The sequence below is a fragment of the Ochotona curzoniae genome, unplaced genomic scaffold, assembly GCF_017591425.1.
Source record: "Ochotona curzoniae isolate NIBS_2020 unplaced genomic scaffold, NIBS_Ocur_1.0 contig_2754, whole genome shotgun sequence".
Classification (NCBI taxonomy): domain Eukaryota; kingdom Metazoa; phylum Chordata; class Mammalia; order Lagomorpha; family Ochotonidae; genus Ochotona; species Ochotona curzoniae.
Genome location: NW_024465582.1, coordinates 4727667 through 4751908, shown reverse-complemented (window position 1 = coordinate 4751908; position 24242 = coordinate 4727667). Strand labels below are relative to the sequence as shown.

Here is a 24242-nt window from a genome sequence, read left to right as displayed (position 1 = left end):
GACCTCAGAAGCAAGCTGATTTCCAGGGAGTTTCTCGTCCAGGGGGTCACATAATAAGCAAGTCAAAGCATTGCTGGTCTGAGATTCCATGTTTTGTTCTTTAGGACTGCAGGTAAATTAGGTGGGCATGCCAGGTGAATTCCACTGAATATTGTTTTTGCATACAGTCCAGAATCACAAAAGGAAGTGACTGGAAGGGAAGAGAGACACACAGAAACACACTAGTCCATGACGTCAAAGGTGTGTCCCCAGCTCGAAGCTGTGGGAGAAGCCAGGCTTGTGTATACAGTCGAGTGTGTTTGTGTGTGCCAGGCACTTTGCCTCTGGCCTTCTATGCAGTAGGGCACTGAAGGTGCAGCCTTCCTGGGTCTCTTATCAGTGATCACTCATCATAGCTCGTACTGGGCCATGTGGACAAATATTCCCCCATGCCAAGGCTAACATCACCTCAATGATTCTAGTTAACCTTATTACATGGTACTTTGAAATGCTTTTCCTTTTTAACTAAACAAAGTATAAATAATAACTTTAAACCTTTATAAAGGAGAGAAAAGCAAGCTTACATCAAAATGTTCCCATTTTTGTCTTTAACCAAGGGACAGTTTGTGATTTAAAAAGTGCCCTGTATTTGGTTTGCATTGAAAAGAGAATAACATATAATGTAATGTAATAGGTATGTATATATGTATATATGTAGGTAATATCTATATATGATTTTATAGTACAGATAAAACTTTCCTTATCTAAGGTGATTGGGAACAGAACTGTTTCAGATTTGAGAGAATTTATGGTATTTGTATATGTTTAGATATACCGAGTTCTATCCAAAAACTTCATTTATATATCATGCATACCTTATTTGCAATTAGCCTGATGCTAATTATATTCAGGTATTTACTTGTATCTGAATTTTTGCCTGAAGCCATAGCATGAGGTTAAGTGTAGAATATTCCCTTCATGCGTTGTGTCGATTCTCAGAAAATCTTAGATTTGGGTAAATTTTTTATTTTCAGATTAAGGGTTCTCAACCTGGAACTACAATGTAAATTTTGATATTTTGTCACATGTCTAGCACATCTTACACATAATATGTATGTATAACTTTTATGATATATTTAAAATGTGGAAATTACTGTTTACACCATGTGGATATACACATGTGTATTACGTATATACTATATCATCGCAAACACATACAAACGTATGCAAAACATTACCTTCACTGTATATTGACTAAAGTAAAACATGCAAAACATCTTAATGCTCATCTTCAATAAATCCACAAAACAAGGACATCCAAATGTTGATGGAGAAAATGGGGCTGAGTTGTGGCACAACAGGTTAAGCCTGCAATGGCTGCATTCTGTGTGGGTGCTGGTTCGAGTCCCAGCTGCTGCACTTTGGCTTGAGTTGCCTGCTCATGGCCTGGGAGAAGCAGCAGAAGATGCCCAAGTTTTTGTGCCATTGTCAGCTGTGTGGTAGACGTGGATGGAACTCCTGGGTGAACTAGCAATTGGGCAGTTTCTCCGTCTCTTCCTTTCTCTGTTACTCTCAAATAAATAACATCTTTAAAAAGAATTTCATGGGAAAATGAGCTAACCAACAACATGCATTTCCCATAAACTTGCAGAGTCCCTGGGGAATGTCCCAGACACTGACAGCAGGAGGAAGCATGCTGCTGTGGGCTGCAGTGGAAGGCCTGGGAAGAGGCGCTTGGGCTCCGAGAGGGCAGCTGGCAGGACCTCACATTTTTCAGAATGCCCCATCATGACGCATCCAGCAGATAGTCGAGCAGAATTGCTTACTGGTTAGTGTAAAGCCAGTGAGTGCAGGAAGCTGCGATAGCCCATGCGGGACGAGTTCCCTTGAGCACAGGCTGTAGCCTAAGTGTGAGAGACACCAGGTGGTCCCCAGAGTGAACGTGTGCTTCAGAAATGCCTGACAGTTCACAGAAGAGCTTGGCTCAAGGACTCAGAGTGTGGAAGGTGAAATACCTGCTCCCTCACCGCTGGCTCTCACGGTCCTTTTGACAGCAGCTTCCTGTGTACCTGACAGTAGAGGTTGTGCCAGTGAGCCACAGGTGCACCTGTAGAGCTGCCAGTGCCCTGGGTGTAGCCCTGAAGAGAAGAGCATCAGACGGACAGTGCATTTGCAGGCCCCAGGCAATGTGCAGTGGCCATCCCTGGAGTCCACAGGCAGCCTTTGCGGCAAACGGAACCTGAAGGAAGCTGCTGATGATTGTCACTGAGGAGTGATGCTGAGGAGGCATCAGATTCCTCTCTCTGCCCTGCAGACTCCTGCAGAGACATCCAGCCCACGTTTCTTGTCTGTTTTGTCACAGGCGTTTTGTCATCTAAGGGTGTTTCCAGGAACCCCAGGTGATAGTCACGTTTTTCGAGCTCTCTGACTTGGACCTTAGTTCTCTGTGTCTACCCTGGCAATACGGTAAAAAAGTCAGAACCTCCCTCGGGATGAGCGTCCATTACAGGAAGCAATGTATAAAAGGGAAGTCACTAGCCATTTCTCTTTAGAATGGAAAATGTGCAAACACTTGGAGAAATCGATTCAGGTCTTAAGCCCAGTCAATTAGAAACAGATAATGCCATATTCTTCTCCACAGCTGAGTCTTCCTCAGCTTGGGCTGCTGTCACAGGATGTTGTAAGCTGCAAAGCTGGCTCAGTTCTGGAAGGCAGCATATCCAGTATGGAGGTGCTGGCCCATTCAGAGTCTGGTGAGGTCTATGTTCTAGTTCCAGCCATCTTCTTGCTGTGTTCTCATATGGTCCAAGAGCTGAGGGGTATCCCTCTTTAAGACGAAACAAAAAGCAAAAAACATTTATCCATTTGACAGGGAGAGTGAGCAGAGAGAGGTCTTCCATCTGCTGGTTCAGTCCCTGATGGCCACAACAGATGTGCCTGGGACTGGCCAGGCCAAACCAGGGCCAGGAGCTCTGCCTGGGTCTCAGCGTGGGCACTTGGGCCATCTTCTGCCTTCCCAGGCATGTTAGCAGTGAAAGCAGTGGCACCACAAACCACACCTGACTCCGAAAGTCACACGTGAGATTTATTGCCAGGGGTCGGTGCCAGCTGACAAGGCTGCCTCTCAAGACGAGAACACAGCCGTACAGTTTGTGCAGGGAGAACTTTATAGTTGGGTTCAGTTAATTAAGCAGGTGCACGGGGATGAAGCGAATTGGTGGGTTGCCTGGGTTGTAAGTCTGCATAAACGATGATGTCCACGGGACAGAGATGGTTCGTGTGGGCTTGTAGAGGAAGCAACACCAAACCTGGCAGCTTTGCAGAAGTGCAGCTGTGAAGCCTAGCACGACAAGGCTGCACAAAGTAGTAGTCCAGAGAAAATGGAATTGTGCAGGTCAGCTGGCTTGCAGAAGCAGGGAGCAGGGTCAGAAGCAGAGCAGCCAGGGTTTGAATTCGCTCTCCTCTGGGATGTTGGCATTGCAGGGCACTGATCTCACCTCTGAGGGTTCAGCCCCATGACTAATCCCCTTGGAGTCCTGAAGGGGAAGGGACACCTTTAGCCCATAGTAGCTAACTTCATGTTCACACCCCACCCCAGGAACAACCCTTTCAGCTTCATTGCATTTTTGAAAACATGTTGCATTTCCTCTCAGCTTGGAGTCAACATAGAGCTACTTTCTATACAGGAAAGAGCTACTCTTATCACATACCTGTTGGTGACTTCATGATCATTTTCTTGGATAAAGACAGCACTTTAGGAATTGGGGTGGGGAGTTTTAATTGTAAATTGGGTGTCATTAGCGATGCATTAGGGAATGACTAATGACTATAACTGGTATTCAAATGATGATTTTAGTTGTTTAACAAAATCAACTTTAAAATACATGCACAAACATTTATTAGAAACTTGGAGAGAAAAATAATACAGAAAAACTTTTAGTCCTCCTCAGGACTAGTTATTACACAATATAATTTCTCTCTATTCAAAGTCCTTTTATATATGCTAGATATTATTTGAAGTAAAAATTAAAATTAATAAGATTTTGATTTAGAGAAGTTATTAAATGTAAATATAAAGCGTGACTAATCTACAAAGCAGTTTATTTGTAATTTTCTCCCTGTAAGTTATTTTCAGCGTTACTGGTATCTTCTGAGTTATCACAAAAGTAGGTGTTGCTGAAACAGAAAACTTAAAAAATAGGTGTTGGCAAAGCATATGAAACTGTAGAAAGTGATACAGAGAGAATGTATTTTAAGTTTGCATTTTAGGGTGGGCATTGTAGTACAGTGTGTTAAGCCACCAGTTCAGACACTTGCACTCCATCTTGGCGTGCCAGTTCGAGTCCCAGCTGCTCTGCTTTCAGCTCATCTTCCTGCCGTTGCATTCTGGGCGGTCACTGATGGCGACCCACGTGCTTGGCTTGTGGCTTCAGCCTACACCAGCCCTGGCTATTGTTAACATTGAAGGAGAAAACCAACAGAAGCAAAATCTTTTTCTCACTCTTTCGTTTAAAGATGAATGCGGATACACACCTTTTAAAATATATTTCAAGAATTGCTTTTCAGATTCTGCATGTCTAATTTTGGGGGGGGGGAAATTGCAGTTTGTCCATGTTCTGTCTTACATGAGGAGACTTCAGAATGTTCATGAAAATGAAATGGAAAGGTAAGCCCATTTTGCTACCAAAACCCCCTTTAAAGTCCATGCACAGTTTTTCTGTAATAAGAATTTTCCATTCATTTCAAATTTCTTACGCCATGATAAGCTTCTCTTGTAATTCCGTGTCTGCATGGGCTGTGAATTGCCCTCCTGTGGTCTGAGTCAGAAGAGCTGTGGTATAGATGCTGAGAAGCGCTGTGCCTTAGCTCTCATTGTTGGTCACAAGGTTTCCAGACAACTTTGGCTTAAGCCTGCTCTTGCCTGCTTAAAATCCTTGTGCCTGTCCATAGCCCAAGACTTTCATCCATGCCCTTGGTAGGCCAGAGCTGCTTGCATGCAGACACTGGGGTCCTGGGACCCCTCAGCCTCTCCAGGGGACCTGCTTGGCCTCTCAGAGCAACCAAAGAGAGAAGATCAGGAGCTAATGGTTACAGGCATTTCCAAGGGAAAGGTCAGGAGCAAGGCGATCCTATAACCATTAGTCTACCAAGCCAGACTCCAGATGCACGGTTGAACTCTCACGCTGCCTGGGCTTGGATAGAGCTGTAAAGAAATAAAATGGCACTCAATGACTTCCATCCCCCTGTTGATGAAGAAGAGTTGGTGTGTGAATAGAACTCGCCGTTACAAATTCTGCCGAGTGACTAGTTAATCAAGTACCAGGTGAGAGCTGGCTTTGACTCGACAGTTGATTAGGACAGTAAGAAGATGCTAAGGAGCCAGACTCTTCGACTCCCCCATTGTGGAAATCTTTACCAAAATCTTATTCCAGGGAGGTGATCCAGGATGAGGCAAACTTTAAATATGAGGCTTCTCTCAGATAAAAAGTAACATTAGAATTTCCTGTTTGTGAGACTTGAACCACAAGGCTGGAACCAAGTGATGATGCCCTTCTGTGCAAAGATACTGTAACTCCTCCTCTCCCAGGCAGTCTGTTGTTTTGCTTTACTGTCAGGTGGAAAGAGGGGTGCCAGGACAGAGGCTCTCTGGGGCTCCTCTCACAGCCTCAGTAAGGCCGTCTTCCGCGTTAGTGACACTGATCACACCGATGTCAGTGTGAGTGTGCAGGACGTGCCTGACTGCTGTGGCTCTGATCCCGCCCTCACGTGTCAAACATTGGAACACCCAGCCACAGCACAAGTCACGGCTCCGCTCGGGCCATTGCGGCCATGTGGGAAGTGAATGATCCCTTGCTCTGGATCTCTCCGTCTCTGTAAATCTGCCTTTCAAATGAAAAATTGTTTTTTTTAAAAAGGAGTATGTATGTAAGGTTATTTGTAACTTTCACACACAGTTATACACACTAATGGGGCACAATGTGGAATTTCGTTGCATGTATATAGCATGTCATGATCAGGTTAATTAGTAGATCCATTGTTCTGAACATGTATCGTTTGTGTTGGGAACCTTCAGAATCCTGTTAGCCGTCTTGAGATAAACAGTTGTCTTCAAATCACTGTGTGCAGATCATTACAAATTGCTGCTCCCACCCAGCTGTGCCCTTGTGCCCATCGGCCATGTTCTTTCTGTTCCTCCACCTGCCAGCCTGTGGAGTTAACTCTCCTCCTCTGCTTCTGTGAAGTAAGCTTTTGATGCTTTCACACTTAATGGGAAACCCATGCTGATGTGTGTCTTTAACACGTTGTCCTCCAGGCTCAGCTGTGTTGCTGCAAATGAAAGGACTGTGTTCCTTCTGAAGGCTGAGTATCATTTCATTGGGTAGCTCTGTGCCCCTTATCCGTTCATCTACCAATGGTGCACTGAAGCTGACTCCCTATGCTGGCTGGCACATGTCCTCTGCAGGCCCCTTCAGGCTGGAATATCAGAACATCCCCAGTAGCATGCATTCCTCTCCCTGCAGGGACATTTAGCATCAGGTTTGCAAAAGTTCAGCAGTGCCTTGGAGTACAAGGGGAGGAGGACACAGTTTACTCCCATGGGCTTCCTGTCGGGCTGCAGTTAACCTCCTCCTGGGAGCACCTGAGAGTTCACAGGCTGTGTTCATGCGTGGATGACACACCCACGCACATTCCCTACCTCTCCTCACTCTCTTGTCTTCTCTGAAGTCTTTGCAGAAGTCCGTGGCCTGGGTCCTGTGCAGTGTTTGTAGAGGTGCATTTTGCAAAGTTTCCTGGACGAACCATACACTGCAGCATTGCTGGGCTCCTCTTGCATAATGTGGGAGCTGTGGCAATGAAGAATGACATAGTCATTTCCCTGGAGACAGCCAAGAAACACTATAATCACCGCACAACTGGCCTGGCCTTTGCACATCTAAAGTCCATTTCAGAAATAGAATGATGTGTTTTCCTCTGCAGAAGTGACTCCTGCCCCAGCTAGCTGCCCACTAAGCCGTTTGTGGCTCCTCTGTTGCAGGGGCTGGCCATGTAGAGTGAAAGCTGATAAGCTGATCAGTCATAGCTATGGGATACTGAGATGTCCCTGTGGCCAGCACAGTGTAGCCTGGGCTAGTGGCGCCCACAAAGGCTGCACCCATATGGCCAGCAACCAGCCACAGATGGTGCCAAAGTTAAAGTCTGCTGGTGGCCAGATGTGTATTCACAGCCAGATTAGTAGCTTCAACCTTCTCAAGGGGATGGGGTGCAGACCAGCAGCAGCAGCCCCCGCTTCTCCTGGGATCTTGTTAAAAATGCAGAACCTCAGGCCCTGCTTCAGCCTGTGAGTTTCAATCAGGGAATTTATATTCACATGGTGTTTTGACAAACACCGGGATACACAGCTCATACATTTGGAGCTACTCTCCACATGCCCTGAGATAAGAGTCCAAAAACTGATAACAGAGACAGGTGTCAAGCCTGTTTACCTCGTGTGTTCTACTAATAGCAATGCTATCTTAGACAAATAGGTCCCCACTGGCTTTTCATTAAGCTGGAGCTGAGTGGAGCTGTGGCACAAAATAAGTGCACCATGAATTTCGCTTTGGATGAGGAGGCAGCCTAACCTTGGACTGAAAGTAAAAATGGAAATGGTCCATCCTAAGAATGTGAACATGCCAGGCTCCACACTACTCATTATCTTCCATTGCAGCTATCTCATTGCATTCCTTGTGCCTGCCTGTCCCAACAATTGTTGAACAAACAAACCTGTTTTCCTGACAGCTTGGGAGAACATGGAAATGCTTGTGGCTAGGAAGCCAAAAGAACAAAGGTATGGGGTTTTCCAAACGGTCAGACCTCAGGGCCACACTTACTGCAGAGGCCTGACCTCTGTCCTTTAAATGGTTTTTACTGGAAGGTATTTTAAACTCAAAAGATAACAGTAACTGTTTGGCAGAAGGAGAGATGAAGGTTTATTGCAATGAAGGATAATAGAAACTTCATCAAGAACATTACAGGGAAAAAAAATCCCTCTGTGTTTTGCACACTGCCAGCAACTGTTCAGATAGTCAAGTTATTAGTGACAGCAGCGATGTCATCTACTAAGTTAGGTATAATACATGACGAACCAGGATTTATGAAGCAGGATAGCATTTCTTGTCCCCAACGTAGATTCATCATGGTCATTTTAGGTCATCAGATGGCCTGTTACACTGAAAGGATTAGGCTTCCCGGCAAGTTTATCACTGAGTACAAATGAATTAATAATGCCGCTTCCAAAGACTGGGCTGAAATACAGCTCTTAGCCTGTATGGGAACGTGGCCATATGCTTCCACAACAGCATGAAATATGACATCAAATGAATTCAAGAAGTAGTGATCGGCTCCTGGACTTAATTCGGAGCAGCTAAAAAAATATTTTGATGACTTTTAAGTATTAAAACTAGTTTTTGTGTTAGCATAAGAGTAGGAAGTTGATTTTGAGAATTTAAGGAATCAAAGGTTAAAAACAAATCAAGAATAAAAGAGGTGAGTCTTAGCTAGTATTCACCCAGCCACTTGAGTCATGACCCACCATCTCCCAGAGTGTGCCTTGGTGGGAATGGGGTAGGGAGCTAGCCAGGACCTGAACCCAGTGCCAGTATTCCAAAACAAATACAAGGGTTTCAAAGTAAGACTGTTGGTGTGACCATCCACCTTCTTATTCCCATGAAAGCAGTGTAAACTGCAGCTTTCCTGATGTGCTTATTTTTTTTAGGATTTATGTATTCTTTATTGGAAAGGCAGATTAGATTTACAGAGAAAAGCAGAGACAGAAAGATCTTCCATCTGCTGATTTACTCTCCAGGTGTCCACAATGGCCAAAACTGAGCACATGCAAAGCCAGGAACCGGGATCTTCTGCATCTCCCAAGCGGGTTCAGGGTTCCAAGGCTTTGGGCCGACTTTCACTGCTTTCCAAGGTCACAAGCATGGAGCTGGAAGGGAAATGGAGTAGCCAGGATACAAAACCAGCATCTGTATAGGACCCTGGTGCTGACAAGGTGAAGATTTGGCCATGGAGCCATCGCACTGGGCTCTTCTAAATGTGATTTTTTTTTTTTTTTGAGGTTAGTTTCATTCTGAGATAGCACTCAAATCTCAGGATTGGAAGCTCTCATTTATTTAGCTGGCACACACTTGTGAGATGGTGATATTAACCAAAGTCATGATGGGCCTGGTGTTCTTTTAGAAGTGTGTATATGCTGAAATCATGCTTTCCACTCTTTATAAAATACTAATCAGGCTTTTGGAGTGGTGCCGTATCCCGGTAATCCTCCACCCACTGTGCCAGCATGCTGTAGAGCTCCCGTTCTAGTCCCAACTGCTCCACTTCTGCTCCATCTCCCTGCTAATGTGCCTGAGAAGCAGCAGACAACGGCCCAGGTCTTTGGACCCCTGCACCCATGTGCAAGACCCGCAGGAGGCTTCTGGTTCCTGGCTTCTGATAGCCATTTTGGGAGTGAACCAGTGGATGGAAGATATCTCTGTCCATAATTTTGTCTTTAAAATAAGTAGATAAAACATATGAAAAAATAAGTGCACGGAGACTGGCAGAGATCTCCTTTCCACTCACTCGCTGCCTGAATGCCTGCAACAGCTAAGCCAAACTAGACTGACGCTTGGAGCAGAACTCTTAACGCAGGGTTTCCCTATGGATGAACAGGACCTGCTGCCTCCCCTGGTGTTCCTTAACCTGCTACACCTCTGGCACCAGCCTCTGTTGCTCTAGTTATTTATTTATTATGCCAGTTATCATCTGAAGCTGGGTGCCAAGCTTCTATAATCAGGCTTCTCTATGGGACATGCCATCTTTGCTAGTCCACCCCTCCCCAGAAACGCATTGCTTTTCCTCCACTGTGACTCTTCATTGACATGTCAAATGCTGAAACAGACCTTTCTTGTCCACTTTATCCAAATAGTGCACCCACCTTTTTTCCCCTTGCCCCCTACTCTACCTCCTTGAATCAGCAAATATATGCACCAATTGATGAAATCACAGAACATGTTCCCATAGGAAGATAAATGGGAATTTGTTTTTCACAATGACCCGAAACAAAGCTGGCCTTGTTGGTGTAGTTCTGCCTTGGGCAGGGGTGGGCTGTGTGGATTCCAGCAGTGGCAATGCGACCTGTGTGGCTCGCCCTCCCTCCTTGCCAGTACCTCTCGTTGGCAGAAGGCTGTTCTCAGTCAGCACATGCCACTGAAGTATGTGTTCTCTTCTACACTGGTCCTTGACAAGGAAACCCTAGGACCATGTAGCTCCACTGAGAACATGCTGGTGGGAAAAAGGAAATATTTAGAGTAAGATTCAGTTGTTTAGTGATGTTATCGTTACAAAATCTGGGGTCTACAACTTACCTTTAAGGTTCTTGATCCTTCCTGTATAGGGCTTTGCTCATTAACTTGATGCATAGTACAGTAAAAATTCCCTATTGCCAAGTAAATGCTTATAGAAATATTTTTATTTTTTTTAGTGCTGCTGGATTTTATTTTTTAAGGTTAAGCCAGATAAAAATGTGTACAAGTACAAAGCAATAAGATACTAGCTTAATGTGAATGCAGGGAAGAACTATAAACAATAACCAAAAATAAAGATAATCATTTTACCCATATACACTGAATTTTAAAGCAATTGTAGATCATTAAACTATAACAGTATAACATAAAGAACCATTGGTTTGACATATATAAAACAAAGTTTCACAAAGCTGTATTCACAGCCATACTGTTACACTGAATGTTCCTTCCTTCCTTTCTTTTCCTCTCAATTTAGCTCCTACTATGCATATGCAGTATTTGTATCCACTATATCCCACTCAACATGTTGCATTCCAGTTGTGTCCATTTTGTTGCAAATGATAGAATTCTATGTTTTATAGCTCAGTAATATTCCGCTGTGTGTGTGTGTGTGTATCACGTTTCCATTATTCCTTCATTGATGATGGCACCTTGAATGGTTCCATAGTTTAGCTATTGTGAGCAGTGCTGCTCTAAGCATGGTGCAGCTCTCTCTGGTCCCTTGTGCTCAGGGCTTTTGAGTGTATACCGAGTAGTGAGACAGCCGGACCCTATGGCAAGTCTGTTTCTAGTGTCTCAGAAACCTCCATGCTGTTTTCCACGTGGCTGCACTTACATTCCTGCGTATGTAAGTGTCCCCTCTCTCCACATCCTTGCCAGCATTTGCACTCGATGTCTTGCGGACTTGGGGTGGGGTGATTTCTCCTGTGGGTCTGATTTGTGTTTCCCTGATGGTTAATTATTTCTGATAGTTTTCTATAGGTTAAATGGCCATCTTTGTTGAGATCTTTTGTACATTAACTTGATTACTTTTTTTTATTGTTTTTTAAGTTGATTATATTTTCTGGATATTCACCCTTTGTTGGAGAGGTGGCTCACAATATTTTTTCATTCTATGCATGTAATCACAAGATCTAAAATACCATGAGATCACTACTCCAGAGGTTAGCAGGTCTCTTCATTCATTGCTGAACAGATTTTGAATCTTATAATAAATCAGTTGTGATGAAATTACAACTCTAAATCTAACAGTAATGCATAGCTTAGTTAGCTAGGAAACAGTTAGATGGTGCCCACTTCCTTGTTTACTTTTTAATCCTTAGCAAATGTAATCAAAACCTTGGGGGTTGGAATCGACAGCAGCAACTCAATGCATAAAGTGCTTCAATACAGTTCTGGAAAATGTAAGCCTGAGATAATATTCAGTGTGATGCTGGCATTTGTTAAATCAGATGCAATGAACCTAATTATGCAAAACAGTTATTTTGAATCTATCATTCATCCGAGCGCTGTCTAAATCAGAAATTATTTAATTACCGGCAAGGGGAGAGGTAGAAACGTGCCTGCCCTCTTCCTCAAAGCATCCAGTGAATTCACGCTGAACTCAAAGAGATGTCCTGATCATTCAAAAACTCTGACTTTATTTATTTAGGCTTAAAGCCAGTCTTGCGTGCATGTACTAGGAAAACATTTATCTGTTGGTGGGTTACAGATTTGTGAATGTTTTCCTTTTTGCCTCAGTCTACTAGATGAAACAGTTAAAATGCTTGGTCACATGTTCCTGGGAACACAGCCCTCTCTGTGGACATCTGCGGGCTTTGGCTGTCACAGAGCTCCTGGAGAGGGCCACAGACCTGTAGGCTATAGGTCAAGTTGTGGGAGACATTGCCAAGATGCAGGGATCCCAGCCCTCTACTGCCAGAGCTGACATGTTCACAGGTCTTTCACGTGTGATTCTGAAAGCAGTGTGAGGCTCCCGCCCAGGGCTCCGCATGGAGCTGAGAGATCTTCCCCAGCTTCTGCTGCGTTTGCTCTTACGGTGGACAGATGCTCTCTCCATCCATCTCATGTCCCTGCCATGTCCAGCAGACAGGATCACCCTTGCTGAATGCTCTCCGGCACTGTCTTCTTTCCTGTCAATCAGCTCACTGTCTCATCCCTCAGTGTCTGAAATGGGATATTAAAAACCTCGTAGGAAAATGGAACTAAAAGAAAAGTTTACCTTGCTTCAAAAAAAAAGTAATTGAAATCTTTGCATAGATTTTTCATAGTATACATTATTTTTAGCATTTTGAGGTCTTTGTTCATGCATGCATTTAAACCGCCCCCCCTTTTTTTTATTTGTACTGGGGCCAGCACTGTGGATAGCAAATAGAGCCATCACCTGCAGCACTGGCATCCCATATGGGCCCAGGTTCATGATCTATCTTTGCTTCTAGTCCAGGTATCTGCAGTGTGCCTGGGGAAGCAGCAGAAGAAAGTCCAGGTGTTTGGGCGCCTGCATCCCTTTGAGAGACCTGATGAAGCACCTGACCCAGCCCTGGCTGTTATAGCCATCTTGGGAGCGAACCATGGGTGGAAGATCTCTCTCTCTCTCTTATATATAATTCTACCTTTCAAATAATTAAATCTTTAAAAAAATTATGCATCAAGAATAAGCCTTTTCTTTTGAGAAGCATTTGTTTATTTTAAAACACTGCAGAGAGGGACACACACAGACACAGCGAAAGGTCATCTGTCTGCTGGCTCACTGCCCAACTGGTCACAACCGCCAGGGCTGAGCCAAGCCAAAGCCAGGGACAAGAGCTTCTTCCAGGTCTTTCACTATGTACGAAGGGCCCAGCAACTTGGGTTACCTTCCATGGCTTTTTCTGGTGCATCAGTAGGGATCTGGGTTGGAAGTGGAGCAACTGGAAAAATAAATGATACCTACATGGAATGCCAGCATTGCAGGGAGCTGCTTTACCTGGTAAGCCACAATGCCCACTCCACGAATAAATATTTCTAAAGTATTTATTTATATATTTACTGGAAAGGAGGCCCCATCCAGGTCGTCCCTATGGGCTGCCATAGCTCCAGCTCTTGGATCCGTTTCTGCTGCCTTCACAGGCACATTAACAGGGGGCTAGAGTAGAAACAGAGAACCTGGGATTTGAACCAGCACTCTGACACAGGCTGCCAGCAAAGTTAGCAGTGCCTCAGGCCCCTGTGCCACAATTCTAGCCCTTAAAAACAAACCAGCTTCATTTCATTGTCATGGGCCTTCTGAATCCCTTGTCCTCCCTGAGGACTTTCCCATGGTTCCCTGGCACACAGCACGGGCCTAAAGTGACACCATGAGTGTGTGCAAGAGATGGTGTTCTCCATTTGTAAACTCAGGCAGGTGGTGAGAGTGACAGGTGCCTCTCTCTGGGGAGGAAGACTACCTGAAGATGCTGCAGTTGGCAGGATCAGATGAAAGGAACATGGAACATGAACGTGTGCTGCCTTTCACCTCGCCCCTCTCGGGGATTTCTGCATTTCTGAAATGCAAACATTTTGGTCTGTCCTTCGTGCAGAAGGAAGCTGATGGTGGGAAACATCCTCGTTCGCTTTTCAAAAACGTCAACATGTTTTTGCCACACACAATGACTTACTATTCTGTTCATCATTTACAATAATTTACAGTTTTCATACTTCATGGCAAAGACCATGGGATAGTAAGAGGATTTTAAGATTCGGTGTTTGATTCCTTTAGTTTTTTTTTTTTTTTTTTTTTTTTTGCTGGTTGTGTCTGATGCAGATTTTTTTAAGTGTCTGTGTATCTATGTGAGGGGGAGGGTAGAGACAGAACTGGAATTTGGTGGTGAGAACTGGGATTTTGTGGTTCCCCGCTCCCCTGCCCAGATGTGACCATGCTGGGGTTGAGCCAGGCTGCAGCCAGGAGCAGGCTGATCCCTCCAGGCCTCCGTGGAGGCAGCAGGAAGCAAGCACCTCGCCTGCCTGCGGCCTCCCAGAGCTCACATCCCCAGGAAGCTGGAATTACAAGTGGAGCCGCAGCTTGAACCTGCGTGCTCCAATGAGGGCATCCCTAGCAGTGTCGGCACTCAACTGAATATCCAGTTCCTCAATGTGGATTTCTGTCAGAAACATTATCATTGTCCAAACAGCATCAGGTTGATAGCACAGCAGCACGGCTGGGAAAGGCAGTGAGCTGACGAGCTTTCCGTTCCGTGTTCTTTCTTTGAATTTCTGTAGATTTGTGCACCTATGCCTAGCCCCCTATGCTCTGGCTTTAAAATTTTTGGATTTGTGGGCCCGACACGATATCCTAGGGGCTAAAGTCTTCACCTTGCATACACCGGGATCCCTTATGGGTGCCGGGTTGTGTCCCGGCAACCTAGCTTCCTATCCAGCTTCCTTCCTGTGGCCTGGGAAAGCAGTCAAGGATGGCCCAGAGCCTGGGAACCCTGCACCCACAAGGGAAACCTGGAAGAAGCTCCTGGCTTCTCGCTTCAGATTGGCTCAGCTCCAGCAATGTGGCCACTTGAGGAGTGAATCAGCAAACGGAAGATCTTCTTCTCTGTCTCTCTTCCTCTCTGTGTAACTGGCTTTTCAATAAAAATAGATAAATACTAAAAAAATGAATTTGCCATTTGGAAAATCAATCCTGTCAGTGTTGGTCAGGCTTCATGTCGCCTTCTCCTTTTATTTCAGCTGGGTCTCGAGCCTCCTACAGCAGCCAGCATGGACACCTGGGGCCCGAGCTGCGGGCCCTGCAGTCCCCGGAGCACCACATAGACCCCATCTATGAAGACCGCGTCTATCAGAAGCCCCCTATGAGGAGTCTCAGCCAGAGCCAAGGGGACCCTCTGCCGCCAGCACACACCGGCACCTACCGCACGAGCACAGGTGGGTATTTGGGACCCCATCTCCAGGGAGCTGTCGTAGCGCTACCGAGTGACCAGAGTGAGTGTATGTGTGCACTGCCGGCATCAGTGCCAGTGGTCATAGCAGTAAGACGACACACTTCAGCTATCTGTGTGTTGTGAAGGACACAGGCACAGTGGTGTCGCCACTTCGTCCAGCAGAAGCAGTGAAGGAAGCGATGCTCTGCTTTATGCATCTTCATTAGCTTACTGAGCAGGCAGCGATGATGCAGGGGCACGCGCAGTCCACGCCCTCATGGGGGTGGATGGTTTTGGTAACATGGTCTTCCTATTTGGCAGTGTTAGCCAAAACTACGGTAACTAAAAACAGCACGTGCTGAATGCCACATTGAGAATGTTTCCCACACTCGTGGATTGAATATTGAGAGTGAGAAGTGGCTACTGCGTGGGGTCCAATCAGTTGTGACAGTCTCTTGGATTACTTGCAGATTTTGAACTGAACATAAGCACATATGCAGAAAAGGTAAGTGTTCTTGAGAAAATAAGGCCGTTTGCAAATTAATTGGTCAAATGCTGTGATCGTGCTGTTAGAGAATACTTGGGAGGATCTTAATTTCAAAACTGATGGAAGTAGGATGGCTTTGAGAATCGCAGTTACGATAAAGCCTGCACCCAGGCTCCTACGCTGTGCCCAGCAGGGACTCTGGGGAGCAAGGAAGCTGGTACTCTCCCGCTTGGCACTTGCAGCGCCGCAGCCTTGGACCCTGGTAACTTCTGGGGACTGATCAGTGTGGTGCAGCAATTGGCTAAGCTCTATTATCATACTAAATTACATGTTTGGAAATCAAGGCAAGCCAATCTGCTTTTAAAATTGGTTTGTACTCCAGTGTTTTACTGCATCCGAGAAAGACAGACACAAATACTCTCGGTTTTGTTTTTGACATTGTAAATGCTATCCACGGTTAATGATACATATTTTGGTTTAGCTAAAACAATACTATTTATTCTTCTGTCAGAACTTCTCTCACTTCCAGCCTGCTGGATCCACTCTTGTCTGGAGCTGGGCTACTTGGGTATTTAATTTTTGCATATCATTGAATAAGTTAATTTTATTTCCTTGTACCCTTATAAAAGAAGAGATAGCAATCGCAGTGCTGTTTAATATCTAATTTGAATAAAAACTGACAACAAAGGGGATTTGCTGATTATCTGTTCCATATTCATATGCTCTTGGAATTGTCTCTTGGTTAATAAACTTCTGGGTGTTTAATGAAAAATTAGCTACAAAAACAAAAATAGCTTAATTCCTCTCCATGACATTGAAGAAAAGGGAAGATGCTTGCAGATTCCTAAGACAAAACAACCATCTTTTTTCTAAGCCAGCTCGGTGAGCAACGACCCAGGGCCACATCCAGCCACTGCCGCCTCTTGTTACGGCGTTCAGCAGCCAAGAATGATTATTACCTTTTTGAATGGCCAGAAAATAGTGCTTTGTGACAGGTGAAAATGATGTGAAATTCTACTGTGGCTGCTGGAACACAGCCAGGCCCACTCACTGGGCCCTGCAGCAGTGAGTGCTATGCAATAGCTTGCACGTGGGGCTGCCAGTCCCTGAAGCACTCATGCCATAGCTCATGCATGGGGCTTGCAGAACCGAGAACAAGTCGCTCTCAACCACCAAGGGAAACCCATCCTCGTGAATGATGCTCACTCTTTCATCCTCCTGTGGCAGGAGGGTGCTGTGTCCTCCTTCTGATGCTCTGGGGCAGCCTGTTTGCTCCTGGAGTTTGTCCTAGAGTCAGCATTGAGGTGGTGGCATCCGAATGTTCCAAATTTCCATCGCAGCTTGTGCCTTTAACCTTAATGACAAATAATTGGATGGAAGATCTTCCTTTCTGTTTCTCCTCTCTGTATATCTGACTTTGTGGCACATGCGTGGAGTAGATGGTTATATTCAGACACTGGCTGTATTTTGAAAACATGCTGATTGGCAAGGCCGGAAAATAAATGGAGTATACAATGCTAATCATGACCAACACTTGTTGGGACAATACATACCCGGTGGTATCCTGTTGATGTGAAAGATGCTACTTTCATGTGTAGTCTAGGAAAAAAGGCAAAGTATTTTTGAGAATTGGTTAAAAATAGTGTGAAAAGATCCCGGAAAGGAAACCAAAACATTGGAATTAAACTTAGAGATAGTCAAACCGATTTCAGTGAGTGATGCAGAAACATCTCAAAACATTTTAGCTGTGTTCAAAGATGCAGGCGTTCTTGGAAAGCCAAGTCAGCGTGTTGCTTTGTCCGGCTGCAGGTGCATTGGTTTTCTCCTGCTTCTCCCACATACCTTCCCATCACTACATGTATTTCCTCCTGTGACAGCTTTGCTCAAGAATGGGGCATGTGAAAAAATAAGATTTTTTTTGGAAGTTACTTTGCAGAAAGTAGCACAACCTTGCATGGAATGTTCTGGTAATCATTACGGAACTAAGAGCCCCACCTCCACGCCTACTACACACTCCCTTTTCTTATTGTCTTCAGTTCAGGAAAATGAAATTTGTTATCGAATTTGTTTTACACCGTTAATAAAGTTACTGTCACATTACCTGAACTCATTCTGAAGTTTCTTAATTTGAATAATAAAGAGAGAATGACATGCTTCCTGGTAGAATGTTCCCTCCATTTCTCTGCGCTTTACTTGACAGGGAGTTTATGTTTCAGATAAGCACACCTTATTTGGGGGTTTGGTAAGCAGCATCCACATAACAGGTGCATTCCTCCCTGTACCTGACAGGTGTATTTTTGAAATAACATGCTCATTATCGTTTTACTGAAATGACGTTGGGCTGAAATACTAAAGATTAATTTGTTTTTATTCTTTTGAACCCCTATTTTTTATGTGTGTAATTTCCCCCCTGCCTAGACCTGGTTAACCGTTTCTGTGAGCAGGTCCTCAATTTTTTACTTTGTCCCTACTTTCCTGTCGTAGCCCCGTCTTCCCCTGGTGTCGACTCCGTCCCCTTGCAGCGCACAGGCAGCCAGCATGGCCCACAGAACGCCGCCACTGCCACCTTCCAGAGGGCCAGCTATGCTGCCGGCCCAGCCTCCAATTACGCCGACCCCTACCGACAGCTGCAGTATTGTCCCTCTGTGGAGTCTCCGTACAGCAAATCCGGCCCTGCCCTCCCACCCGAAGGTACCTTGGCCAGGTCCCCATCCATTGACAGCATTCAGAAAGACCCCAGGTAAGTGCCAACGTTTTTCTATTCCTTATACTACTGAGGGAGATTTGTAACTGGGCGTGGTTATGGCATTGACTTTTTAAGAAAAAGTATATTATATTATTGCATTCTTGTCACTGGCTGAGCATGAATACTGGCTTTTCCCGGGTGGAACATGGACATTTATGGCTAGGTTCTTGTTAGCTTCTGTGACTCTCCATCCTAGGGCAAACAAAAGCATTCTCTTGCCAGAATATCTGCAGGTACTTTCCGGGAGTCCAGCTGCTTGTTGACACTTAGAAAAACCCTTGTTTAGATGGTGGCAACTGAGACTTGACAATGTTATCGTTGGACTTTGAATATCATGGCGTGGATGTTTGTCGCAGTAGAAATAGGCTTTGTCACCTCTTTCCTAGCAGAGTAAAGAGGGATGCACATACCAAGTCACACTAGAAACTGAAAGTTGAGAAATTTCTTGCTGCCTTCATTCCTGTATGTCTGAAAATGCACAGTGAGATAAAGTTGTTTGGGGATCAATCAAAACTTGAACATAGCATGAGAGAAATTATTATTTTTGAGGTGTGTTTCCTTTTCATTTTTTAACAGTAACGAGAGATTCAGTGAGGTTGTAATTGCGTCTCTGTGGAGCTCATGGATGTTTTATTCATAGCATTGGATTTGCGCTGGCTGAGTCTCACACGTGCACATCTGTGTGTGAGTACATGAGCTAGGTCATGTACTCAGTACATCAGCTAGATCGCTGATATTTCTTATAGTCAGGCGTGTGCTTTGATGCTGGAGAAAATCTTCAAATTCACTTTAAGGCGTTCTCACCAGCAGAACCAGCAGGTTCCCATAGACCGCACTGTATACATTCTTGTGAAAAATAAATCACTTCTAAGGGCAGAATGGGATCATTTAATGAACTGCTTTGAGTTAGCTGCTTTAGCAGTTTTCAGCCTTGCATGGAAAGTGCATGTGAAACAGTGCATCTGGCATGACACCCGTTATGAAAGTGAATTGTACCTGTGCAGTGTTCACTGTCAGGAGTTACAGTGCATAGGTGCCTGTGTCCCTGTCGTCAGTCTCCATAGCAGTCTCGATGCTCTTGGTCCTGTCATCTACCATAAATGCTGAAATGTTCTTTCAGTATTCATGTACGGCTGGAATATTCTTTAGAAAATAGCGTAACACTCTGCATGTTGAAATTTTTCTCATACTTTACTAAAAATGCACAGAAATGGAATAATAGTTCTTAAGAAATTATAAAATAGAAAAATGTACCGTTGCATTGGCATTATGTGTTATTTAAGATTGTACATTTAAATTGAGAATAAACATTTGGTCTCCAATAGAAGGGCTTTAAAATTTCATACTAGAGGAATTTAGCCTAATAAGCTGCTGAATTTATGTTTCTGAAGCTACACCTAGCTTATGTACTTCAAACTGCATTCTGAATGTGTGGTATTTTATCGAATGGCCCTGTTTTCCATTTTCTGTTACTGTCACCTTTATGGTCCTTTGCTCCTTTCAGTATATTGTCATGGTTCTCAGCTTTTCAAGTTGTGGATTATGTCAGTTAATACTTATTAAATGCTCTCTATTAAAAAAAGGGGGGACAGTAATAAGAAATGTTAGAATGAATAAGACGGTGGGCACTAATCTTTTATATGTGTAAATTGATATGCAAATCAGTGTTATATGAATTATAAATGCAGTTAGCTTTCAGAATGCTAAGCATTGGCCTTAAGTATGTATTGACTTTACAAAATCTTTGTTGTCATTTAAACTCAGCCATGCAGATAAAGGAAACAGAATCAAGTCTAGAACCAGGATTGAATCATTATGGCTTGATTTAAAAGGGTGTAATAACTTGGCATTATGCAAAGGGAATGGAGAATAGAATAGAATTATTCCAAACTTGTGGGATTTTCTTGAAATAAACGAAGACACCAAATCTAAAATTCAAATCCGAAACATAATCCATATTTTAAGACAAGATTTGGCATTTTCCTTCAAATAATGAGTTTTTATTTAGTAGTGGATTTTTATTACATTTGTCTTAGAAGAAGAATGATTTTTTTTTTCTGTTGCTAGAACTAGTGAATAAATTATGCAGGGCCCAAAAGTTATTTTGGTTTTGTGGCTCATGATTTAAAATGTTTTGAAGTTTTACATGTTGCCAACAATCATCTTTACGACTCGCATGTTCAGAACACACTGTAGTTTTCAAAGTACGTGCTGTGCATCTGTGAGTCCAGTTGAAGCACCTAGAGCCAATAGTGAGTGGCACTGGTAAATAATTCCTTGAAGACAAAATTGCTACTAGGTGAGTCCACAGACTAGCATTCACACTGCCACACATGGGGGCATGAAGGATGTGACTTCTTTATGGAAAGGAAAAAGGAAAGGAAGGAATATAGTTGCATCTTTTCCCCAAGGATGAATGACTTGTTTACCAGGTGTGTTTTCAGGAATTGGGAGGAATGAAAACAAGTGCACAAAGTTTTGCAGTGGCTTTGGCGTCCTTGTTGCTGGATGTGTGGTTTTTGCACTTTTCATTTCACTTATTTTCCTTTCTTGTCTGATATCTAGCTTAACAGTTGACAATAATATGACCAGTATCTTTTTCTTTATGAAGGAATTTTAGTATTATGCAATGTGAAAGTTTTAAGCCAACTCTGCTACCAAATCAAGTTAGCCTAAATTGCGACGAAGACTTGAAGCCAGGAAATCCCAGTTGTTGGGCATTGTTCTGTGCCATAGACCATGGGCATATTGGTTCTGAACGGGTGGCTTTTTCTTGCTGAGACTTGACTTGGTCATATAGATTATGGCAAGACTTCACCCTTCTTGCTTGTAGCTTCTCCCTTGTGTATTCTGATAAGAAATGATGAGAAGCCATATATGTGGTGGTGACAGTAAAATCCAATTTTCTTTTCAAAGTCAGGAACCAATGGGAAATGGTTTTTTATACATATGCAATTTACTGCATAACCACATTTTCTAAAGAAACTTATTTTGTATGTTGTCTTCTATAAATGGTAACTCCACTAGGATTACTGGCATAGCTAAAATATTTTTGGATCCTACACTTAATATTTTGAATGCTGCACTTTAAATGTTTAAGTCAAATATAAATCTAAATGATTTTTTAATTTTAAAATTATTTTAAAATTATGTCATAACGGTATTCTTGTTTTGAAAATTCAATTAACGGCGTAAGTATAGAAGCATAAAGCAAGACAGATATCCCTAGGTTTATTAAAGGTGTCATAAATGTCTTGTGTATAAAAGAAAGAAAGTTATGGCTAAATATTGTACTGACATAAATCCATGTGTCAATGTTAGCAAGAGTAGCATCTTTTAATCATGTGTGATTAGTCCTTGATGTACATTATCTCAAAAGCAATTTCTCCAGCATGCTGAAAGTCTCCCACTTATCACAAGCATGATTTACAGTCAACTTTATCTTCTTGTTCCTTACCAGAGATTGTGCACAAGGGTTCGTGTTCACTGCTGACACAGGGCTCAGATTAGCAACCACGCCTCCAGTTGGCTCTGTGGAACCTCTGCCTTAAGCTGGTTCTAGTTCAAGTCACAATATTTGACTGTTTTTTAGCAAGTGCACTTGTAGGGAACTGTCTGCGGGTTTCTGCTGTATTTTATGATTTATCATGGGGTATTACTAAAAAGCATTCTATTTGGCGTTCCACACTAATCACACAAAGTGAAGCCCTCACCCTTGGAAGAACTCTGCAAGTCACACGTTTAGTAATGTCTGAACAGGCTCCCCACGGCCCCCGGGCATTGCAAAGGCCATTATAGTTTGTCTCTGATTAAGAAAGCCTTCTACACTAATCTGCATTGATACAAAAATGTGTGCCTTTTGTCATTTCCTTCTCTGACTCTTTCAACTTCTTAGTTACCTTGGAAATCATGTGAGAGTACCTCTGTCTCCATAAGACAGCCTGTGAGGAGGGTTTTGCCACCCCCACCCATACCCTGGGCTCTATTCTCTGCTCAGCCTCATAGCTCACCAGCAATTGTGGAAGAAGAATGAGGATTATGGTGGGCCCCTCTGGTTTCAGCATAAGTTTTCTGGAAGCATTGGTGATGATAGCAGTGATGATTCAAAGAAATAAATATGTTCCACTCTTTGTGACTGATGCTTAACATTATTTAAATCTTCCCAAATTCTGGTCCTGCAGTATAGTTGCTGTGATCACTGGGAAATTAGGAAGGTGTGTGTGGGGGTCCTCTGTGAGCTTGCATCAGGGCATGGTAAGCGTGGGCCCAAGGATAGAGGCCTGGAGCGCTCATTGCTCCGGATGCCTCCCACCAGACCCCCTAAAGGCACTAGATAGATTGTGGGGACTTTTTATGGAGTACTCCTGGGTGGACTCTGCAGGTATAGCAGCTTGAATACAGCTCTGCTTCTTGAAGCACTTTCAAAGTTGTGTGAGTAAGGTTCATTCCGAGAAGCTCATACAAGGGAACAAGGCAGGTGTGGTAAAGAAGGCATCAAGGAGGAGTTCCAAGACTGGCACAAACCTAGACAAGCAGATCATAATTATGCAGGAAAAAAAATGAGAGTAGGCTTTCCAAGAAAATGAAATAGGGTACAAGTCAAGAGGGTTGGACATGGAGAGGAAGGCCCTGTTTGAAACGCTCAGACCAAGTTTGGCTGGGGTGTGGCATACACGAGGGGCAAGCTGACTGACTTTCTCAGGGTCCAAGGTCGTATGTCATACACGAGGGGCAAGCTGACTGACTTTCCCAGGGTCCAAGGTCGTATGTCATACACGAGGGGCAAGCTGACTGACTTTCCCAGGGTCCAAGGTCATATGTCAGCCCACACCTGCCTATGGCGATGTCTTAGCTCTGTGTTATCACTATGACTTTTCCATAGCCTGACGATTTTTCACACAATTTAAATGGATGTTGTACTGCCCTGAACCTCGGAAATATAGATTTCTAGATCAAGGCATCTGCGATCCTGTGCTCACAGAGGGTCCTTTCCTTGTAAACACTCATCCCAGTGAAGCAGCAAGGGAGCTCTCAGGGTCCCTTACTGTCAGACCACTGTCGCCATTCACCAAGACCACCCTCCAGCCCTGTGCCAGCTCACACCACCACATCAGCAACAGATCGCAACAGAGGAATTTGGAGGGGACAGACAGTATTGGCAATTGTGACACATTGCCACAAACCGGATGATGTCACGTGACAGGTGTGTGTTCTCTCAAGGTTCTGGAGGCTGGCAGGCTGAGGACAAGGCATTGCCACAGCCGTGCTGTGTCCCAGGGCTCTCGGGTGCGGTTCTTCACTGCCTGCTCCAGTTCCTGGTGGTTCCTTATCTTCCTTGGATCATGACTGCGTTACTGCAATGTCTGCCACTGTCTCCATAGCTTCTACTCAGTCTTCTTCTCATCTTCCACAGTCAGCAAGCATTGGATTTAGGGTCCACCTTAAACCGACATGACTCTGTGTTAACTTAATTACACTTGCAGGTGTTGTATTATCAAAGAAGTTTGCACTCTTGAGTTCTGTGTAGGCACCGACTTTGCAGGGACACTTTCCAAGTGAGTCTGCGTGTCCTAACAGACCATACTCTATCTACATTATTCAGTAAGAACTCCAAAGGCACATTGGAGATACAGCTTCAAACAGTGGGCATTGAAGATAAAGGAGATTTTAAACTTTTGTACGTACATTGTGATCATCACAGAAACCTTTTCTTAGAGAGGTAAGGTTGATATGTTAGGTCTGTATTTTACTGGTTAGCAGGGAGGGATTTCCTGACTGTGCCAGTAGATGAGGGGAGGTCACCATTT

At 44.0% G+C, this 24242-nt stretch overlaps 1 protein-coding gene across 5 annotated transcripts in view; it reads left to right on the top strand.

The window, feature by feature from the left end:
* CTNND2 (catenin delta 2) overlaps positions 1–24242 on the top strand; it is a 661272-nt gene that overhangs the window by 369099 nt on the left and 267931 nt on the right. For all 5 annotated transcript variants that reach the window (XM_040977415.1, XM_040977414.1, XM_040977418.1 and 2 more), the window contains 2 exons: positions 15012–15206; positions 18174–18429. In XM_040977415.1, the coding sequence (XP_040833349.1) occupies positions 15012–15206; positions 18174–18429 (451 nt within the window). The remainder of the gene's footprint in view (positions 1–15011; positions 15207–18173; positions 18430–24242) is intronic.